This window comes from Colobus angolensis, unplaced genomic scaffold (assembly GCF_000951035.1).
Source record: "Colobus angolensis palliatus isolate OR3802 unplaced genomic scaffold, Cang.pa_1.0 Scaffold24, whole genome shotgun sequence".
NCBI classification, from domain to species: Eukaryota; Metazoa; Chordata; class Mammalia; order Primates; family Cercopithecidae; genus Colobus; species Colobus angolensis.
In genome coordinates this window covers 5,214,814-5,238,300 of record NW_012115599.1, presented here as the reverse complement: position 1 = coordinate 5,238,300, position 23,487 = coordinate 5,214,814, and the positions used below count along the sequence as shown (strand labels likewise).

General features: G+C 41.3%; 1 protein-coding gene across 2 annotated transcripts in view; it reads left to right on the top strand.

Moving 5' to 3' along the window:
- The first annotated feature begins 249 nt into the window (after window positions 1–249).
- Window positions 250–23,487, top strand: part of ARHGAP25 (Rho GTPase activating protein 25) — a 91,848-nt gene continuing 68,610 nt past the window's right edge. For both annotated transcript variants that reach the window (XM_011945268.1, XM_011945266.1), the window contains exon 1: window positions 250–717. In XM_011945268.1, the coding sequence (XP_011800658.1) occupies window positions 657–717 (61 nt within the window). In that variant the 5' untranslated portion in view covers window positions 250–656. The remainder of the gene's footprint in view (window positions 718–23,487) is intronic.

Genomic DNA, 23,487 nt, shown 5'->3' with positions numbered 1-23,487 from the left:
CTGACCATTTTTGGATGCTTGATCCATTAGGTGAGGAAGAGGAGAGCTTAGAGTTGAAGTAGATGGTGGGAGTTTGGACATTTTCTTTTAATTAAAACTGTAGCCTTTTATAACAGAAGCAACCATTCTGGTTTTTCAAGCATTTCCAAAAACCATTTTCTCAAGAAAGAGTGCTCATAATGTATCATCTTTACTGAACGGCCACCCACTTCCTCAAATGCAAGGAAGCAGACAGTTAAACACACACACACACACACACACACACACCCGGGAGGCAGCAGTTGTTTATCACGACCTCAACTCAGTGAGGCCTGAGATTCTTTCGAAAAGGAGCTTTGCTTCCCATGACACAGAGGGAAGTGTCAATTGGGATATTTCTGGTAAAACTGAAAGCAAGAAAAGCAGGGTGCCAGCCCCTGTGGGACTGAGGGTGGAGGCTGGGGGAGTTTGGGTGCCATCCTCCAGTGACAGATGGATGGACCTTTCATCTAAAAGAAAGGAAGAGACACGTTGGCAAATCAATCTCAACCCTAAGATTGCTTGTGAAGCAATCTTAAGGAGGAACAAAAACAGAGGGAAAGAGCGAAAAGACAAGAAGGGCGCAAACTGTGACAGACTCACCGCTTCACTAACTACTCACTTAAACTGGAAGCAAAATGTCCCTAAAATTGCCAAGGAACTGGGATTTCAACCTGAAAGTGGAGGCTGCGAAAATAGGTATGGTTTGTGTCTTTTCTTTGTTGCCTCTGTGATTCTTACGTATACTCGAGCACCATTTGCATGTTGGTCTGCAGGGAGCATAGTCTACTTAAAAATGGATCTCGCAGCAAATCTGAGTTTGAGGGACCATTTGCATTTAAGTTGGCATGCCAGGTCCAAGTTCTAAAATGCTGGGAGGGGGTTCTCTTTCATTTGGACAAAACAGTGGGATGGAACTCCTTGGTGTACAGGATCTGGGCTACTTCGGATGATTTGAGGCTACAGATTACACACAAAACTGTGAGTTTTTAGCATATTCCATTTCCTTCCTGTTTGGAAACTCATCCATATTTTGAATGGTTCTGAACAGGAGCACAAAGACTAGAGTCTTTTGAGGTGCTCAATCTATAAGTAAATTCAATGGGTGTTCTGTTTTGTGAGCCCAGGAGTCAAGGTGTATTATTTGTAGCAAAAAGTAGACAACAAAAACAAGACAGGAACATAAAAATGTACTAAAGTATAATAAAGACCTTACATAATAAAGATATAATTAAAGGAACAGAAAGGGAGGGAATTCTTAGATGAGTTGGAAAAGAGATGTATTTATTATTATTTTAAGGGAGACTGGCATATTTTCTGAGATAGTCTGTCCTTTAATCCTTACCCTGTCCTTCTAATGATGATAGTGATACATTAAGTTTAATCTATATATTCGTTATGAAGTTCTTTATATTGATTTCTTCTATTGCTAAATTGGTCACAGTAATTCACGGCAGAGCAATTGGGCTGCAAACTATTGCCCACATTTATGTATCTCGGCCATATATGAGATAACTTCCTTGATATTAGACATAGATAAGTATTAAAGTGTTTCTAACAGCTTGGAAGAATTTTGCTTGAGCAAGTTTTAGATTTGAACCTCTAAAGGGGTTAAGTGTGCTACTAAAATAAGTGCTCCATTGAAAAGTCACAAGCGGAACATTAATGATGTAGGTCTGAGAAAGGATTTGAAAGAAAACAGTAATCAGAGAAGCCATTTATCTTGATAACCAGGGGAGATTAGCGTTCCCTAATCAAGCTATGAATGATTGTATGCTGAGGTCAGTTCAGAGAAAAGATAGTGTTCGTACCTCTTACATAAGCAAGAGATTTTCCTCCTATCATTGATACAAATGTACTTGGCTAATGCTCAATCTATGTCATACAAATTATACGGTTCTGTTCCTTTGAAAGTGTCCTGCTTCTACATAAATAAGGTCATTCTGCCCTCTCTCCACCTGTGTTTGAACACAGGTTATTAGGGTCTTACACTCCTTTGGTTTAAAAAATGAGAAAGTTGAGACAATTAATAGTTAAATGATTTTTTTTCACAGATATAGGAAATTACCACACTACAGCTCAAGACTGCATATACTCAGGTCTGGGATTTGATTGAGCGAATTTCATGATTTTTACCAATGTTTCTTAAAGCATGGTCCCATAGATAACCTATATCAGACTCACATCAAGTGCTGGCTAAAAATGCAGATTTCTTGGCACCATCCTTACAAAATCAGAATCTCCGGAGGAAGGCCCAGGATCCTGCATTTCAACAAGCACCCCCCACTTTCATCCTCACCCAAGGAAGAGCTCCTGCTGTAGGTACTGTGGTCTGTGTTCACTAGCCCCAGCAGACAGTTATCAGCCATTTAGTACAGAGCACAGTGCTTGGACTTAACTGGACACACAATAAATATTTGTTGGCTGAATGAATATTTCAGCCAACAAAAACAAGGAGATGATGTTATTTAGTATTACTTAATGAAAAAATAATAATAAAGACATAATGAAATAAAGAGGAGCCCTTGTCATTACCCATGCTATCTACAAGTTTGTTACCCTGAAGGACTGGGCTACAGTAGGATGCATTTATAAGTGTCACATGAACTAGAATTCAGATCATAAGCTGAGTCCTCTGATGGGGGAGAGCCCCCGACTCAGTCACAGGACTTCCAATCCCCTCTCCAGCATCCTGTGTCCAGGTGTAACTATAGGAACTGGCTTACCAATATATCAAAGAAACTTACCTCTATTGGGAAGACCTGTGGAACTGGGAGTTATTTCAGGAAAGCTGACAATCTGTGGTTTTAATGTTTTCTCAACCTAGATACGATTAACATTTTGGATTGGATAGTTTTTTGTTGTGGGGCCTGTCCTGTGGATTATAGGATGTTTAGCAGAATCCTTGGCCTCTACCTACTAGGAGATGGTAACACCCCCCTACCAATACCAGTTGTGACAAATAAAACTGTCTTTACATATAGCCAAGTGTTCCTTGGGGATGGAGGTGAGGGTAATATCTTCTCTAATTGAGAACTCCTGGAGTAGATGATCACCAAAAGGGTGGAATATAAGGTCACTTGGGACTAGAACACAAATATTAACTCATGATTCACTCTGTAGCTCAATTTTTTGGAGGCTGTTATTGAGATCTGTCCTCAGGGAGCCAGGCCATAGCTTAGGAAGGACACTAGGATGGGCACTTGGTGAAATAGCAAGACACTGCCCCAGAATGTGACCCAGGAAAGGGGCCCTAGCTTTTTTTGATGAGCTATGCTTCCAGTTTCCACAGAATCTTGTGAGCTGGAGTGAAAGTAAAAGTCTCTGAGAGCAAGGGGAGGGACTCTCCACTGTACTTCCATCGCGGAGCTGAAGAGGGTCTTGCTGGATGGCAGACTCACCTGAGTCCACTACCGTGAGTCTCACAGATTTTCACGCAGTGATGAAAAAAGTCACAGACCTTCCTGCATCTGACCTATTGATCCTGGTGGGAATAGGGGTTGGAAGAAAAAGGAAAATGCAGAGCAAAACAGTCTTGACTTGAGGTGGAGCCAAGAGCACACACTTCTTCCTTTGATCCTTTATCATCTTCAGTTTTAGAATTATGACAGTTTTTCACTGCCTTCACGTAGTTACTCAAATATTTTGCTTGTTAATTTATGTGCCTTTTTAACTGAATTGTCATCACTGGAGGACAGGTCCAGACTTTCTGGACCTCCAGTCTCAGGTTGCAGGGCTTTCTTGAAAGACTTACATGGCTTCCCAATGACCAGGCCAGTCTACTTGAGCACATTTTATGCCTTATTTGAACACTGAAATGCTGGTTCCCCAGGCTGGAGAATCCTGAAACTATATAGCACATGGTGAATTGATTTGTGCTTGTTTGATGTTCAGCTTTCTGAACATCAGAAAGTGGTGAGAGCTTTCTTTACAATTCATTACCAAACTTACCATATGCTAACCGGACCAACCTGGGTTACGGACTGAATGTGGTCTGTTTGCTGTGCCCAGAGTCTTTGCTTTCCATGAATAGCCCCCAATCCCTGATTGATAAAGGTCCCCACACATGCAAGTAGAGTCACTGCTACAAATACAATTAGCTGGGCGTGGTGGCGGGCACCTGTAATCCCAGCTACTTGGGAGGCTGAGGCAGGAGAATTGCTTGAACCCAGGAGGCGGAGGTTGTAGTAAGCCACGATCATGCCACTGCAATCCATCTTGGGTGACAGAGCAAGACTCTATCTCAAGAAAAAAAAAAAAAAAAAGAATATGAACACGGCCTTCATTAGACACTGAACAGTTCCACAAGGGAGCAGTTCCTTCCGGGGCCCACTCTATTTTTATGCAGAGGTTACATTGCTATTGGTTGTTTAAGTAAAAATGTCTGTCCATATGTTGCTGTTGACTTAACATTTAGGCATAAATTAAATTCTCTCCACGAAGTACATGCTTCCTGCTGTCCAGGCCAACAACCTTCTGGCCATTTGAAGAAAATGGACTGATGTCACCTCTGGGCCTTCTGCAGCAGCAGCAGAGTGGGGACCAACCTAAGTGGTGATGGGAAGATAGGGCCTGGTTTTATAACCACTCATGCACAAAATTCCCTCTGTACATGCCAGATGAGGTCAACTTAGATTCTGTACTTTGTCTGAGACTGTGCACTTGGATTGGCAGAGGCTAGCTCGGTGGTTCTTGGTGCCTATGTGTCTGAAACTAGGCTAGGGTTAAGATGCCCAATGGCCCTGGCATGGGTATACATCACTATAAGTCACTTCATTAATGGTATTGCTGCCATCTCCCTGTCTCACACCTCACAGTTATGAAGCATCTTCATATAGCAACCAATGGGAGAACTCTATGGGGACTCCAGCAGCTGGAATGTGGTCCTTTTGAGTAAGGCCCACTGTGGAGGTGTTGGAAAGATGCTCGGACCAACTGAGAGAAATAAGTTGATGAAAATGGTCCTATCACACACAAGGCAGCTTGAGGAAAGAATCTTGCATGAAGGTGCACCCAGGTCAAGTGGTCTGAACTTGTGTTAAGATACAAGAGATGGGAGGGAGGAAAGAGTAGAAGCAAAGTCCCACTTGTGGCCACAGCAAATGAGACCAAATAGTACCTGGAAGAGCATAACGGAGAGCCACAGTGAGGCACAGGCAGATTGTGGGGACTCTGTCACAGAGGATGGCATGGAAATTTTGTAGAGTCCCCAGACAGGAACTGAGATACGAAAGTTACAAACAGAGAAAATAATTGACATTTCTTGTGTTAGGCTTTACTCGTCATCCTTTTTCTCTTTGAAAGCTTGTTTAAAAACCAAAAGTCACTTTGCAAAGAAAAAAAAAAAGATACCCATAGGCCTGCCAGATCTAGAATGTAACTTTGTCTTCTTTGAGGGACTGCAGTGCTTCCTCATTTCTAGTAAGACAGGAGTGCAACTTACTGTGTTCTCTTTGTCTTGGCTGCCAGGAAGCTGAGCTAAATATGAAATATGAAGATAGTCCTGCAGGGCGTACTGTTCAGTGGGGGCAGAGACAACTGCAAAGCAGTAGAGAGGTGCTGTGATGAGAACAACTATGGGAGCCCCAGATGGTGCCTAAGAGGAATTCTGACACCACACCCCTGTTCCCATCACTACCATTCACCTTCCTTAAGATCTAGGTGCAGATGTTCTTGAGGGCGCCCCAGACTTGCCGTCTTTCTCACAGTGATTTTCCTGCACATTGTGCCTGCTTTTTTGGAGAAGCAGAAGGCTTTATACTATGTACAGAACCTCTGCATGAAGGAATTAAATGGAGTCTTTATGATCTGGCCCTGCTTACCTGCCCATCTCTCTCTTGTCACCTTCCCTTCCCCTGCTGCATACCGGAGACTTCAGCCATGTCCTCCCTTCTGCAGCTTCCAGCTCTTTCTCATCTGCCTGGAGCCCTCTCTCCATCTGGGTCTCCCTTACCACCACCCAGTTCCTACCCATGCTTTAGTCGCAGTGTAAACATCTTGTCCACGGGGAGTCTCTAGTTCTTCTGATCACTGAAAAGAGAGTATAATAATCCTTTCCCAGGCCATTTAAACAGAGAAGTTTACAGCTGTCAATACTATGGACTTCCTTTGAGATAAGAGCCATGAACATTTCTGAACATGGAGATATGAGTCAACCCCACAACTAACTGATCCTTTGGCTTTTGAACAAAATGAGTTGTTCTTAATAAGGTATGTAACACCAGCACTCTAGGCCCTCACTGGGGAGAATAACCTCAAATTGCCCAAAGAAAGGGGCTAAATTGTCCATTGACTCTTCCTGATAAAATTGTGAAAGAAAGGAGGACATATGATACAGGAAAGTGTGCATAAGCTTGGGACTCTGCTTTAAACAGCAGTGAATCTGGGGCAAGTTGCTTAGCTTCTACAAATAAGACTAGTAACACATATGCTGAGAGGAAGAAAATATTTCATGCATATGACATATGTTAGGTGCTCAGCAAACATCTGTTTCCTTTCTTTATAGACAGTCTCATTTCCAACCTCAGATCAGACTAGAAGCTGTACTTGGATTACATTATCTTGCTATGCTCACAGAATAGGGTTCACTGAGTTGTCTTTTAATGTTAGATCCTCAGTTTATAGCTTTCCTGCAAGTAATGATTTCATGAAACCTGCTCCTAATTGTACTGGAAACATGAGAAGGAAGAATGGACAATGCCAGCAGCTTCTATGTATAACTCTATGTGAGAAAGTTGCTTGGGAATTCAGTGCTCAGAAAATAACTTTGTCTTCTTTGAGGGACTGCAGTGCTTCCTCCTTTCTAGTAAGAGAGGAGTGCAACTTGCTGTGTTCTCCTCTTTGTCTTGGCTGCCAGGAAGCTCAGTCACAACTTCTAACGCCCATTTGATTAGCATACTTTTAGTCTTTGTCTTTGATCAGAGTTTATGTGTTCATTACAAATAATTTCCATACTTTAAAATTTTTTATTATTTAAAAATACAGATGAGGGAGTCTCACTATGTTGCCCAGGCTGGTCTCAAACTCCTGGGCCCAAGCAGTCCTCCTGCCTCAGCCTCCCAAAGTGCTGGGATTGCAGGCATGAGCCACCACACTCAGCTTCAGATTTTATACTTTTTAGTAGTGACTGAGCATTGCAATTTATCTAAGAAGGGTTCAAGGAATATTAAAATGTTAAAAGTTATTTCTTTTAGTTCATAAAGTAAAACACAATCCCATAACCACTCATATTCTTTCCCTAGAGTTACATAAAATTATGGAATCTTCAGTACATTCAGACCAGTCATTTCATTTCGTTCACTCATTGATTTACTCATCATAAAACATGTATTTGCTCACCTGTATGTGATAGATACTTAAGCAGCATTGCCCTGCTGTGCATCTCATGCTGTGAGCCCCCCTTACCACTTCTCCACCTTTCTGAAAGTGATGCTCAGCTTTGTTACCACCATCTATTCTCCTTAAGCTGTCACTAACTAAGGTGGCAGCTGCTGCACTGTCTCCTTTCCACACCATACTACCCATCCACCCCCAAAACATGCACACATGGATCTCAGCTCTGGATGGGGCTGGCCATACCCCACTGCTGGAATTTTGGCCTATGGTGTCTGAACCATTTGCTTCCTTGTTGGTTTGGAGTTTCAAAGTGAAAGAGGAAGCAGTACAATATAGAGTTCCTGAGTCTGATGTGAATACTTTTTAATATTTTAAAATAATTTTATAAAGTTTACAAAAAGAATTTTCTGGCAAAGTGTAAACTAACCATAATGGAATGAGCCAGCTATCACACAGTGGTTAAAAAGCTGGCTTTGGGGCCAGATTGTCTGAATTTGAACCCCAGTATCATCAGTCAGTCACTGTGTGACGTTGGTCCTCAGGTTTTCCAACTGTAAAATGAGTGCAATCCTAGTGCTAACTCATCCAGTTATTGTGAGGATAAGAGAAGATGATCTATGTCAAACTGTAGCATAAGAGCTGGTATCTAGTAAATGCATTATAAACACTAGTAATTACCATTTTATCATTATTGTAATGGACATCAGCTATAATGGAGATCTGATATCAACTCCTTTGAATCAAGTCATTGGTGAAAACCACAGCCAGCGGTGCCAGCGTTTTCTTTGTCTTGGCTAAGTTTAGTTCTTCATTCTTTTCTTTAGACATACGGTCTTTACAACATCTGCAGATACCTCCTTTCCTGCTCAGTGTCTGTTCCTGGCTCACAGCACGCATGCTGATCTGCAGTTGACTGGTCATGTTCTGTTTCTTACTCTTTATGCTTCCAAATGCCATATATTCACTTCCTTCTCAATTTGCATGACTTGTGTCAATTTTGTCTGCATGGCTATTCTTGTTTTCTTCCTATTTGCTTTGCTTTGTTTGTCTGTTTTTGCCAGTTCTTTTCCAAATCAGTAAAATGCCTGAGTTGTGACTTTCTAATAAAGATAATGATAGCTTCTGGTAATACGTTTCCTGCAGAATGCCTGCTGTAGAAATGTCATTGTCTCTGTGCTATGACAGGAGCAGTTCCTCAAACTTCCCTTGCTTTGGGTAAGCAGAGTGACTCTAGGTTGTTTGCTGTGTGGAAGACCCTCCTCCATGACTTAGTGCTTCCTCCTCCAGAGCTGTCGACCATCTCCTACTGTCATGTGTATCTCTGGCCACTGAAGTGAGGTTGGAAGTTGTTAGTTTGGGCTTCAGGGGCTCAGTGTTTAACTGCTTGTGATCACTTACATGTGGGTTAAAGCAGTGGCAGAGCAGTTTTTCCTATTAGCTGTAAGAGGCCTGTACCTGTCCTACCAGTCTCTTTCAGATCATTATTTGTAGATATAATTGTGGGGGGAAGAGCAGGACCTTCAAAATGAGGCTCCCGTCTTTCTTGTCCTCAATTCTGCTAATGCTGCCCAAGGATTCTTGTACATGCATTCTTCCCCTTTGACTGTCGTTCTGCATTTGATTCCATGCACCTGGTCATTCAGAAGCCAGAAATCCACTTTACTAGTGGGTGAGGAATTTTCTTATGCAGACAACTCAGAGTAAAGATAGCAGAAATAGAGTTGTCACCTCCAGTCCATTCTCAGCCCAGCCCTTGTGCTCTGTCCTGAGACCAACCTGTTTGATCTTGATTTTGACACTGATCTTCTTCCTCTGAGCGGTCCGCATTCTCCTTCCCAGATAGAGTGACAGCTGGCCTGATTTGTCTGGGACTCAGACTGTGCCTGGGACATGGAACTCAGTGTGAAAACCAGGAAAGTAATCCTAGAATCAGCTCTCTAGGCCCAGGGAAACAAAGCTGTAATTGTGATAGGTGTTCTGTTTGTTTCTTGAATTGAATTTCCTGAGAAGCCACACAATTTATGGCAAAAATTGATTTAGGAGAAAATATCTTTAAACCTGGAGTCATTGTTCTTTCTTTTTAGTACGCATGATTAGAAGTCCTTCCAAATCCATTTTTCAGCCTCCTTGAAACTGTCATGCTAGCTTCCTCCATCTTTTTTTTTTTTTTGAGACGGAGTCTCGCTCTGTCCCCCAGGCTGGAGTGCAGTAGCCAGATCTCAGCTCACTGCAAGCTCCGCCTCCTGGGTTCATGCCATTCTCCTGCCTCAGCCTCCCGTGTAGCGGGGACTACAGGCGCCTGCCACCTCGCCCGGCTAGTTTTTTGTATTTTTAGCAGAGACGGGGTTTCATCATGTTAGCCAGGATGGTCTCGATCTCCTGACCTCGTGATCCGCCTGTCTCGGCCTCCCAAAGTGCTGGGATTACAGGCTTGAGCCACCGCAGCCGACCTCCCTCCATCTGTTTTTATGAAATCTGTTAGTCTTGCTCACATTTTCTCCAGAAAGATCGAGAGCCACATCTGTCAGTGTATTGCAAGGTAATTCTTTCTAGAATCACACAAAAATTCCTACCCTTGTGGGTCCTATGTCGGGCCCCTAAGTTTGCTATTCTGCTTTCTGGATTTTGTTTTTTTCCAACTCTACCCTTCCCTCCCCATGACCATGGCCAGCACCCAGCTCCTCCTGGGAAGGCTTCGTGAATTACCCAGGTATAATCAGTCCCTCTCCCTGCTGTGAGACTGTACCATTTTGCTCATTTTTCTTCTATTCTGATTGACACATATTTATTGGACACTTACTATGTGCTGGACACTTTAATAGGTTCAGAATGTAAGAAGAAGGAAAAGATTAAGATTCTGACAGTCTCATTAGAGACACTCTGAGGAAGCGGGGCTGTCCCACTAAAGGGAATTAGACATATGCAGCGTGACTGTGACTGTGACATTTAAAAAACGGACACAGGGTTTGTTCTGTAACAAAAGCTTTTCTTGCCCCACTTGAGCCATAGCCTCTAGGTATCTACAAGGGGCAAGCTATTACATGTTCATTCAAGTCTATATGCTCCTTCCAAAAAGCCACAAATCAAGCTTCTAATCCCACATGGTTATTCTGGTTTAGAGCCAGTAGAGAGTGCCCGCAGACAATGCAGTTGCATTTCCACCAATAAATGTGGTCTATTTTCATTATTTCTCCCCAGAAAACCCTGGATGTAACCAGTTTTCTGGCCAGCACGAAGTTATCCCAGTCTCATTCTTCTGTGGCCTGAAATGCCCAGCATGGTAATGAAAGTGATTGATAATGTAGTCAACTTTGTGTCTTCACAGATAAAAAGTAAGATTCCAGATACAAATCATTTCCTGAAAGAAAGACAAAAAAGGACACTTGACTTAACCACGAAGCCATACCTGAGTGTAGGAGGCAGTCTTTGAGAATGAGGCCTCCAAAGGCAGATGAGCCTGGGTTTGATTTCCAGCTCAGCCTTTTCTTACTTCTTTGACTGTGGGCAAGTCACTTCAATGTCTCCGTGTCTCAGTTTTCTCATCTGAAGAATGGGGCCGGTAGTTCCACCTCCTTTGCAGAGTTGTTAGATAATACTTCCTCCAACCAGCTCAGCCACTCGTAGTCATAAATAAACCACGTCACCCCTGTAATTGTACCACCTCTGAAATCTCACTTTCAGACTTCCCACTCTGTGCCCACCACATCCTGTGTGCCCAGCTCACCCACTCCAGCAGTTCTCTGACATTACCTCAGTGAGCCACCATTCCACTGGTCCCATTTTTTCACTATCAGTCACCGCATTAGGTCCTCCTTACCACAGATTCATAACTAGCATTAAATCTACTACTGAACATGCAGCCTTAAATTATCTGGCCATTTCTCCTCATCATAACCCCTAACCCTATTTAAACCCAATAATCCACCTTCTCAGTGCCTGTACCTGGACAGCTGAACATCATGGGAGAAAATCACCCCTGAGCTGCCTGGATTCACTTTGAATTTATGACCAGTCATCTGAGGTGGGCACTCGACACAGCCAGACCAACTTACTACACCTACTGTCTTAGTCCACCAGTGCTGCTGTAACTAAATGCCTGAGACTGGATAATTTATACAGAACAGACATGTATTTATTACAGTTCTGGAGGCTGGCAAGTCCAAGATCAAGGTGCTTTCAAGAGCAGTGTCTGGTGAAGGCTCATTCCTTGTAGATGATGCTGTCTCGGTGGTCTCACATGGCAGAAAGGGATGGAAGGGCAAAAGGGAGGAGTGCTGTGACCTCACATGAGGGAAGGGCAGAAGAGGGTGAACGCACTCCCTCAAGCCCTTTTGTGAGGATCCTAATGCCATCCATCAGAGCAGAGCTGCCATGACCTAATCACCTCCCAAGGGCCACACCTATTACTACTGTTGCATTGGAGATGAAGTTTCATCATGAATTTTGGAGGAGACGCCATCATTTAAACTATAGCACATACCTAGTAAATTCACTTTCATTTTCCCCAAAACGTTTATGCCTACTTTTAAATTTTCCCCTCAAGGCCTTAACACTTCCTTCTGCCGTCACTCTCGCTGATAACATTCATAGAGAAAAATATGTACAACTAAGTGAGAATTACTCAATTTTCCTACTATGAAAAGCTTTCGTCTACCCACATCTTCATCTCCAGTATAGCCCATAGGCCTGGACAACAGGGGCCTCCATTGGAGACATGTATTTTAGAGGGTCCTGCTCTTTTCTTGCTCCATCTGTACTCCTTCCTCCCCACAGTGCAAGGAGTCTGGTTAAGGGGACGTGCCCACCTAGACCCTGAGCCCTGCCTGCCTTCTAGACCCTCTGAGATTGTGAAATTCCCTATGCAGATGGCCAGGAGCTGCAAGAATGTTTTCCTAGGTCCTCCCACTGGTTTTTCTGCAGACGGATGATTGCAGCGAGGCCCAGAACAAAGTTCGGATGTCTGGGCTGGGGTGTCCACATCCACGTGTGTGAGGCCCCTGACTGTGAAAAATGGAGCTGGAGATGGAGGGAGAAGGGGCACAGGTTTAAAGACAGGGACCTCCCCAGGGCCAGACGTGGTGACGCACGCCTGTAATCCTAGCACTTTGGGAGGCCAAGGCAGGCAGATCACCTGAGGTTGGGAGTTCGAGACCAGACTGAGCAACACAGAGAAACCCCGTCTCTACTAAAAATACAAAAAATTACCTGGACATGGTGATGCAGGCTGGTAGTCCCAGCTACTCGGGAGGCTGAGGCAGGAGAATTGCTTGAACCTGGGAGGCAGAGGTTGTGGTGAGCTGAGATTGGGCCACTGTACTCCAGCCTGGGCAACAACAGCAAAACTCCATCTCAAAAAAAAAAAAAAAAGAGACAGGTACCCCCATGTAGATGTCTTCTTGACACAGGCTTTCAAATATAAGTGATAGATCTGATTCCTTCTTACTCAGCAGTCAGCCCAGTTAAGCACTGGTGCATGTTACTCCACTAGGAAGGTTCCAATTCAAAGTCCCTAATAATCCACACCTTGCTAAGCCAAGAGTGAATCCTCTGTCCTTGTCTTACTCAACTGTCCTGCAGCATTTGACACAGTCAGGCATTTTCTCCTTGAAAAAAAAATTTTTAGACTTCCTTGACACCATGCCCTCTGGCTTTCCCTTACCTCATTAGTTATTCTTTCTGAGTCTGCTTTCATGAAGGCTTCTTCTCTACCAGATCTCTTAACAATGAAGTGTCCCAAGCAGGCCTGGCCACATCATTTGTGGAGCCTAGTACAAAATGAAAGTGTGGGATCCCTTGATCAAAAATTATTAAGAATTTCCAGATAGTGACAGCAAAGCATTAAACCGTGTGCAGGGACCATCTAAGCATGGAGCCCTTTATGACTGTACAGGTTTTCTGTGAAACTGGCCCCGGTCCCAGGGCTCAGTCCACCTGTCCTCTTATCCAACCTTAAAACCTTTAAAGCTGTTTCCATGGCTTTAAATCCTACCCTAACTTTCATACATTAGCTCCAACTTCTTTTCTGGATTCTGGATGGCCCCACATCTCAACCTGAATATCTCGCAGGCTTCGGTCCCCCAGTGTGTCCCGCACAGAATTCTGAATCATCCCTCTTCCCACCCCTCCACACCCAGTTCACCTACCCTTTGCAAAAGGCTCTACTATTCACAGAGTTGCTCAGGCTAAAAACCTAGAGTCATCTTCCATTCATGTTTTCCCCTTCCACTCCAGATCTAATCCACCAGAAAAGACTTTTGGATTCACCACCAATTTATGTCCTTAATCTGACTATTTCCATTACCTCCAATGCTGTAAACACCACCATTTCTTGCCTAGTCTAGGAAATAGTTAGCTGACTTGGCTTCCTGCCTCCACTCTTGTCCTGGACCATGTATTTTCTGCATGGTGGCCAGACTCGACATCTTTTAAAAGTGGAAATCAAATATGTCAGTTCCTCATTAAAATTTTTAGTATACTTAGGATTAAATTCAAACTCATGATCCCTGCCCACGGGATCAGGCCCCTGCCTCTCTCTGTCCACCCACCTTTAGTCCTCTGCTTCTCCCACAGTGTCCCAGCCACACTCTCCTTCTGTTAACAGTTTTCTGAACACCCAGTGCTCATAGACACCATCTCAAGGCCTGTCTGCTGTTCTCCCTGAAATGTGCTTCCCAGATCTTACCATGGCCTTTCCTCCACTCCATCCAGTTTTAGTTCAAACATTATCTCTTCAAAGACATCTTTCCTGACCCTAGCATCTAGTATAATTAGCTATAATTAGCCCCTGCAACTCCAATATCTCTTTATCCCATTACCTTACATTTTTTCTTTATATTGTTATTTGTGCCTGAAACAATCTCATTCCTTTGCATGTTTGCACTAGATCATAAGCTTCTGAAGGCAAGGCTTTGCCTGTTCCATGCACTTTTAGATAATCACTGCCAAGGACGGTTTCCAGCACATTACAGGTATCAAAGAGATTTTTGTGGAATAGCCTGTCTGTGGCCTGTTAACTTTTCTCCAGCCCAGTGAAATTAATTAAGTTAAAATAAGTCCGAAGCATTTCTTTTTTCCTGTCCTTATTAGTGATTGAACAACAGTTTGGTCCAGAGAGATATTTCTGACTTATTTATGGAGAGGGAAGTGGGGCTTTCGGTTTCTGAAGCTAATTTGGAACAGCATGTGGGTAACTGAGCATTTAGCTATCCCCGAGGGTGGTCGGGGCTTAAGTCATTAAGGCTTAGACTGCTAAACAGAGCTACGAGGGGTATGTCTTGCTCCTATAATCAAAGTCTTCTCGATGACTGAAACTCAAGTGTGGGCAAAGAAATCCTTCAGACTCAGCGGCCCCAGGAAAAGCAGCCCTACTCAGGAATCCAAACACGAAAGTTAAACCTCAGTTTTGTAGTGTGGGCAGTTCGGTTAAGTGGGTAACTGTGATTAGAGGTGAGGATGGGCAAAGGAGAGGAAGAAAGAGAGACAGAGAAGCTTAGAGAGAAAGGGAGAGACACCAGCATACAGGGGTGAGGGAGAGGCAGATGGAAGGAAGAAGGAGGAGGAACAAGCGGAAGATGGTGTGGGTGGAAAAGAGGACCAATTGCATTGGGCCCTATGCTTAGAAGGGCTCCATGCTGAATCTGATGTTTTGTTGTGACCATCCTAAAATTCTTAATGATTTTTGAATAAGGGGCTCTACATTTTCATTTTGCGCTGGGTTCTGCAAAGTACGTAGCTGACTGACATTCTGCCACCTTGTTTCCCAGGAACTAGGTCACCTTTGAGCCGTCCCGTGGCCTCATGACTTCCCCCTACCCCAACTGACCGCACTGTCAGTCCTGTCCACCTCCTACCTGGATTTCACATTCATCCACTTCTCTTATCTCCCTTTCAAGTCCAGATTCCACTGTAAGCCTCTTAACCATTTCCTATCTTGCAGTTTTCATGGCCTTTAATTTCTTCTCTGTGAGCACCCCAGTGCTTGCGAGTGTCAATAGTTTTGTTGATCAGAGCAGTCACCCTGGGGCTAAAGGGAATCACGCAAAGGCAGCCTGAGTGCTTCAGCTGAACATTCTCAACTCCTCCACTAAGTTAGTGGTTACCAAATGTGGCTGTCCTGGGGAGGTTTAAAAAACTTCTCCAGACCCAGGTTCCACTCCAGAGACACTGATTTAAGTAACAAGGGCTGTGGTCTAGGTATTTGAACTTTTCTAAGCTCCCAAGTGACTGGATATGCAGCAAAGTTTGTGATCTGCTGCCGTTAGTGTTGCTAAGACCCAGAGAAACAGTACAATGGCAACACATTCACAAAATGTTTGCAGTTGTGTTACTTTATTGTAGTGGTTTTGAGTTTTGCAAAATTTTCTTTTCTAAAAATATACATTAAAACATTATTTAATATTCCAGAGTTCATCTTTGAGTAAAGTAACAGTCCACGAGGTAAAAGTGATGTGTTAGGGGGTTACTGAAACCAAAGGTGAACGCTTTTTGCTTATAATGTGAGTAGTGGGGAGGAGGCGCTAGTAATAGTTACTAATGCCGCTTGTCAATAGGCCCATGGAAAATAGAACAATACATCCTTTCTCTCCCAGCAAGTCCAGCTGACATTTATTTCACCCGCTTTAAGCCTGAATTACCTATGGACTATCTTAGAAGGACTTGTTTTTGGAATGACATTGCAGACTCCAAAAATTGTGTACCGCTTCTGACTGTTTCAGTGTCTTTCACTTGCACACAGTGTCTCATTCCATCCTAAGAGGGGTTAAAGGATGCTCGTGTCCTCACGCTGAGCCAGGGAGGGTGCAAGACTTGCCCACTCATCCAGCCAATGGGGGGTGCTAGCCTAATCCCAGGAAGTCTTCTCACTCCCAACCCAAACCTATTGTTGGTCCACCAGCAACTTTGGATGGAAACCAGAGGAGAATAGGAAGGGCCAGGAAAAACTCAGGCATGTAAAAAAGGAACCAATTTTAAGGGTGGAAAGCTAAGGTGGAGATACATGGCATGTATAAATACAACTAAAGAACCATGGACATTTCCCACATTTTAGAGGACAGTAAGACTCTTACTATCCTCCATTTAGTAGTAGATTTCCTCCTTTTCTCACACCTGCCCTTGCCATTTTCCCTTTCTGTTCCAAACGACTTCAGAATGGCTTACAAGTACACCAAGCTAACATATGTATCAGGTTTATATTCAGTGTCTTTCCCTTTGTGTCCATGGATTGGCTTTAGTAAGCCCATGACCCTCTAGAAATTGTATGAAAAATTATATGCATATAGGCAGATTCTCAAAGAGGCCTGTAATCTCACAAAGATTAAAACCATTGCTTTATGTTTCCAAGTACAGAAAAGCTCCTTATTAAGTAATCCTGTAATAATTAGTCTTCCTGGTCTGGACCAATCCAAGAGCGTCAACTAACCGGGAAATTCCTAGAATGGCCCGCTGAACGCTGGTCCTGGCCAGCCACAGGCCCGCATCCTGTTCATTGCGAGGTGTAAACTAACGCTGCGAGTGGCCACTAGATGGCGGCAAACCCAGCCAAGTTTGGGATGGGCTTCGGTTGGCGCTAACCACTGGCAAGCCGTGCAGGTTCCTGGCAGCCATTTCATTAGCTTCAAAATAACGCGACCATGAATAGTTGATTGAATTTTAGACCCCACGTAAAATCCTTTTGGACCCCACTTATTGTGCTGGGGCAGGGATTTACTGTTCTTTGAATTCACTTGGTCTTTAAAGCGTAGAGGGCAGGCAGCAAAATTACCCTCCACGTCCTGACGTCTCTAAGGGAATAAAGTTTGGGACTGCTGTAAATAAAGAAAACTTGTTAAAGTTCATGAAATCAGCTATGGAAATTGTGAAACATAAGTCATGATTCCATTTGTTCTATAGAAGTGTAAAAAATGAAATCTGTTCTTCAAGATAGAAAAAAAAAAAGAGAGAAATATTATGAATTCCATTTAAAGGAGACATCTGCCATTTCTGTTTCCAAGTTCCCCTGGGGCCCACAGCCTTTTAAGTGATAGTAGGTTTCCAGAGGAGCAGTGGCACTATTGGTACCTTACAGATAAATGTAATTGGCCTCTTTAGGGCTGTTTTCCCAACTCCACCTCTCTAAGGGCTCCTGACCCAGTCTCCAAGGATGGCTACTGGCTTGAATTTTGGCTTGAACACTCCCCCTTGGACATAGCCAACTAGAGCAGAATGAACAGCTGCCTCAAGCTGTGTCTTTCTCATTTCCCCTCAGTCTGAGGTTCACAGAGAATGGGCACTTGTAAGTGAGTCCTGGAAATCAGAGGGTACTAAAAGGAAGTCCTTTGAACTCTGTTGAGAACTCAAAACCTGCAAAATCTGCCTTGATTTCTACTCTTCCTGCGCCATGATTTCCAACCCCCCAAATTTCTGTAGATTTTGTGAAATAATATACTATGCTTTAAAAATTACAGACACATAAATATTATATACATAGTATATATACAAAGAGATACATACATACATATATACATATATAGATATCAGAGTTTCCCAACCTCATCACTATTTTGATCCAGATAATTCTTTATTGTTGGGGGCCATCCTATGCATTGTAGGGTAGTCCCTGGACTTCACCCAGTTGATGATAGTATCAATCCTCCCAGATATGAAAACCAAAAATACCTCCAGACATAGCCAAATGTCCACTTGGGGTGTATGGGTGGGTGATAAAACCACTGCCCAGTTGAGAACTATTGGCTATCTATCTTTCTATTTATCTGGATCTAGATTAAACCAACTTGACTTGGCATCTGTTTCTTGCAACCAAGATATTAACTAAGACAATGGGAAAATAAAGACCTAGAGAAATTATGTGAAATGCTCATATAGTAGCACAGCAAGTTACTGTATGGCAGAATCAAGACTAGATCCCAGAGCTCCTGAACATTAGTGGACTTTCTGCTACTTTCCACACGAGAACTCCTGTGCAGGGTCTTTAACCACACCAATTTGCCCAGCATCTTGCTTTCCTTTATATCAAAACCCAGTACTACTTGAATTATGGAAGGAAAACACTACTGGCTACATTTTCTTATTTGTTCAGGACACCAAAATAAATAATGTGGGTGGGGATCATGGTAGGGCTTTCTTCACAGGAAGTTGAAGCAGTGTGGGCTTGTTGGCATCACATGGCTTTCCCTAGCACCTGCGAAAAGAGCAAGCTAAATGAAGGAGTGCTATCAGTCCACTCTGAAATGTTACTCCCTGATCGCTGGGATAGATTTAGCTTGATGTTGCTCTTGAATGTAGTCTTTCCCACATTCCCATGTTTTTTCAGGTTACTTACCTCAACAAGTCACTATAGAATAGTAAACATCACTTTATTTTTTTCATTCAGAACTTGCATTATCTGTGGAAACATTTGAAGGTCAGGAGGAGGTGAGAATGTCAGCTCTGTATAACAAATGTGCAACAAATGTGAGCAAATGAAAACAATGTTTCTAAATTGTCATCCAGTAAAATGTATTCATTTTGATCTGCAATTAGATGGGGTTTGTTAAATACATACAGCCGCATAACAACCACCACAATCAAGAGTTCCATCACTGTAAAAAATTTCCTCCTCCCATCTATTTCTAATCAGCCCTCTCACCCAATCCAAACCTTGGACAGCCACTCATCTGTTACTTCCATGCTTTTGCTTTTTTCGAAATGTCATATCAATGAAACTATAATGTGTGCTTTTGGAAACCTGGTTGCTTTTATTCAACATAATGCATTTGAGATTCATCCATATTATTACTTGTATAGATAGTTTTGTCCCTTTTATTTTTGAGTGGTATTCTATTGTATGAATGTATCTATTCATCACTTGAAAGATATTGGGATTGTCTCTAATTTTTAGACATTATGAATAAACTGCTGTAAATATTTGCGTATAAGTTTGTGTGAGCATAATGTTTTATCTCTTTTGGGTAAATATTGAGGAGTGCTACTGCTGGATCATATGATAGGTATATATTTAACTTTATGAGAAGCTACCAAATTGTTTCCCAAAGGGGGTGTGTCATTTTATGTTCCTACTGGCCACTTTTAGAAATTTCAGCTGTTTCTAATTCTCACTGATCCTTGATATTGTTAGTTTTTAAAAATGTTATGTTAATTATTCTAATATATTTGTAGTAGTATCTCATTGTGATTTTAATTTACATTTTCTTAATGACTAATGCTGTTTGGCATCATTTCACTTGGTAAAGTCTCAGATCAAATATTTTGCTCATTAAAAAATTTTCTTTTTTTCTTATTGTTGAGTTTTGTCCTTTTTCAGACACATGATCTGCATATATTTTCTCCCAACCTGTGGCTTGCTTTTCACTCTCTTAGGGCTTGCTTTTCATTATCTTAGTTTTAATTTTGATGAAATCAAATATCACATTTTTCTTTTACGGATTGTGCTTTTGGTGTCAAGAGTTGTTTTTGATAACCTCAATCCAGTATATTCTGTAAATATTGAATACATTTCATAGATATTATAGACTCTTTGAGTCTTTTGTTCAACTCCTGCCTGCACTGGTTTGCATGCATTTTCTTTTACTTTTTTCTCTCCAGCACTGCCCACAGGAACACACCCACACACTTAAGCATTATAAACACAGATTTCCTGTGTTACTCTGAACTCTCAACCCTCCTTTTCCAGGCCTCCTCCCAAAGATCATAAAAGCCACATTTTCCAAAATAGCTTTTATCACTCAGAGAAAAGTGCTGGAAGATTGTAATGACCAGTGCTATTTTTATGGCAGAACACTCCAAAAAAAAAAAAAAAAATTCATACTGGATTCTCTTTTTCAAAATTATGCAAGTTATTTCAAAATGGCATTCTGAAAACTCACCCTCCGCCAATCCATCAATTCCAGGTATAATATAATAAATGCTATGTATTAGTTGAATTTAATGTTAAAGTCAATTAATTAGCTACATTTATCTATTTGTATTTTGAAAACTCTTTTCATATATTAAAAGGAACAGAAATTTTTTGCATGCTTTTTCTTCAGTCTGAGTACAACTTCTACCTACTTCTCTTGGGTCTGATTTTAAGGAGGCTCATTTCACAGTTGATACAATAAGAAAATGCCAAGAAAGAGGAGTGGGGGTAATGGTTGAGTTAAAAAGTTGAAAGAGGAAAAATTTGAGTCTTGAGCACACAGAGCAACTCTCTTTCTTTAGTTTCTACAGTTTTACATTAAGATATTTACTATTTCTTTTCTAAATGTGCCCTAAACCAGTTTATTATAAAACATGTTATTTTATGTTTGATGAATGTCTATCTGGTATATGCATTAAATTTAATGAAATTATATCCTTAAAAAATAGCCCATAGAGAATTATGTGAAGATGGCCAAATCTGTCCCCCCACCTAGACAACAATTACTCTTTCCAAGTCTGTCTGATGTATCTATTTTGGAACCCTGGTGTCTAATCAAAACTGGCAACTTCCAGAAGGAGGCTTGGACAGTGAGTTGTACTTAATTTCAGTGAGTTTCAGCTCTTAACACAATAGTGGCTACACATCATCTACCCCTAGCCTTGTGGCAGGCTTTCCAGATGTGCATACATTCCAGTAGCAGCTTGTGCTCAATGTGCAGGAGCCAGAATGGGAAAAATGAACCCTGTCCTACAAATAATAGGGATCTATGTTGTGATCACTGATCCCTGCCTCTGATAACAGAGGTGCACACAAAGAAATGGCAACACATGGTAACTTCCAGGGGATTTAAAAAGCATGTGCCTTTTCCCGTGTCTCCTTCATTTTTCTCCTTTTCCCTTTTTGGGAGCCAGACATTGAAGACTAAGACATTCAAAAGCAACCACATATATGGAGTAAGTTGGAAAGACATTGAACTTGCCCAGGGGAAGGTGCAGCCTCAGAAAAGACCTAAGAAGACTCCAGGTTTGCAGCTCAGGCTGATCCTTGGCAACCTACAACAATTATACCAAACAAACAAAATCCAGCAAATCCTTGAGGAAGGGAGACAATCTGATTTCCAGAGTTACCATATCGTTAGATTCAGATATCCAGTTTTTGGCAAAAAAATCATGAGGCGTAAAAAGAAACAAAAAAGTATGGCCCTCTCAAGGGGAAAACAAAGACCAACAGAAACTGTTCCTGACAAAGACCTGATGGCACATATACTAGACAAAGACTTTTTAAAAAATCTTAAAGATGCTTTAGAAACTGAAGGAAAATATGGAGAAAGTCAAGAAAATGATGTATGCGTTAAATGAAAATATCAAAAAAGAGAAAATACAAGAAAGAAACCAAAAAGAAATGCTGGAGCTGAAAAGTACAATAACTGAAATGAAAATTTTATTAGAGGGATTCAAAGGCAGATTTGAGCAGGCAGAAGAAAGAATCAACAAACTTGTAAATAGGACAGTGAAAATTATCAAGTATGAGAAATAGAAAGAAAAAAGATGTAAGAAAAGAGATCAGAGCCTAAGAGACATCTGGGGTACCATTAAGAGGACCAGCTTACTCATTGTGGTAGTCCTAAAAGGAAAAGAGAGAAGGGTACAGAGAGAATATTTGAAGAAATAATGATGGAAAACTTCCCAAATTTGATGGAAGACATGAATATAAACATCCAAGAAGTTCAATGACAGCTGATGAACTCAAAGAGACCCACATCGAGACACATTATAATCAAACTATCAAAAGTCAAAGACAAAGAGGGAATTTTGAAAACAGTGAAGGAAAACTGATTTGTCTCATACAAGGGATTTTCAATAAGATTATGAGCAAATTTATCATCAGAAACTTTGAAGGCCAGAGGTAGTGATCTGATATATTTAAAGTGCTATTTTTTGGCTGTCAACTAGAAATTTTATACCCAGAAAAAATATTCTCCAAAAACGAGGGAGAAATTAGGACATTCTCAGATAAACAGAAGGTAAAGGAGTTTTTTACCTGTCTTTGCAGTAAATGCTAAAGGGAGTCCTTCCTGCAGGTTGATACACAAGGACACTAGACAATAAATTGATGCCATATGAAGGAAAAAAAAACATCTCAGCAAAGGTAAATACATCTACAATTATAAAAGTCAAAATTACTATAATGATGGTATGTAACTCCACCTTTGGTTTTCTGCATGATTTAAGGGTCAAATCTTTTTAAAAACAATTATTAGTCTAGAAGCTAGCATTATTGTCAGTCTGGTTTGTAATTTCACATTTTGTTTACTACACAATTGTGGAGACACGAAAAATTATTAGTATATAAAGGTGTAATTTTGAGGCATTTACAACTTAAAGGGGTGGGGTGCAGAGCTGTTAAAGGAGCAGAGTATTTGTATGTTATTAAAGTTAAGTTCATATAAATTTAAATTAGAATATCATCACTTTAGGATATTAAATGTAATCCCAATTGTAACCAAAAGAAAATAGCTAAATAATATATATGTACACAAACACGAAGGAAGAAAGTTAAACCTTTCACTACAAAAAAATCAACTAAGACAAAAGAAGATAGTAATACAGGGAATGGAGGACAAAAAAGCTGTAAGGTATATAAAAAATAGATAGTAAATTACAGAAGTAAGTTGCTCCTTGTCAGTAATTGCATTAAATGTAAATTAGACTAAGCTCACCATTAAAAAGACAAAGATTGGCAGAATGGATAAGAAAACAGCCCAACTATATGCTGTCTACAAGAGACTCACTTTAGATCCAAAGATACAAATAGATTGAAAGTGAAGATAGAAAAGGATATTTCATGCAAATAGTAACCAAAAGAGAATGAGTGACTATACTAATATCAAACAAAATGAACTTTAAATTTAAAAAATGCTACAAGAAACAAAGAAAAACATTATACATTAATAGATTGCTCAGTATGGTGGGAAGATATAACAATAATAAACATTTATACATCTGATAACAGACCATAAAAATATATAAAGCAAGCATTGATAAAATTGAAGGGAGAAACTGACAGTTCTATAATAATGTTGGAGACATCAATACTCCACTCCATTAATGAATAGAACAACCAGACAGAAGATAAGTGAAGCAATAGAGGACTTGAACAACACAATAAACCAACTAGATTTAAGAGACGTATGCAGAACACTCCATCCGACAACAAAATACACATTCTTGTCAAGTGCA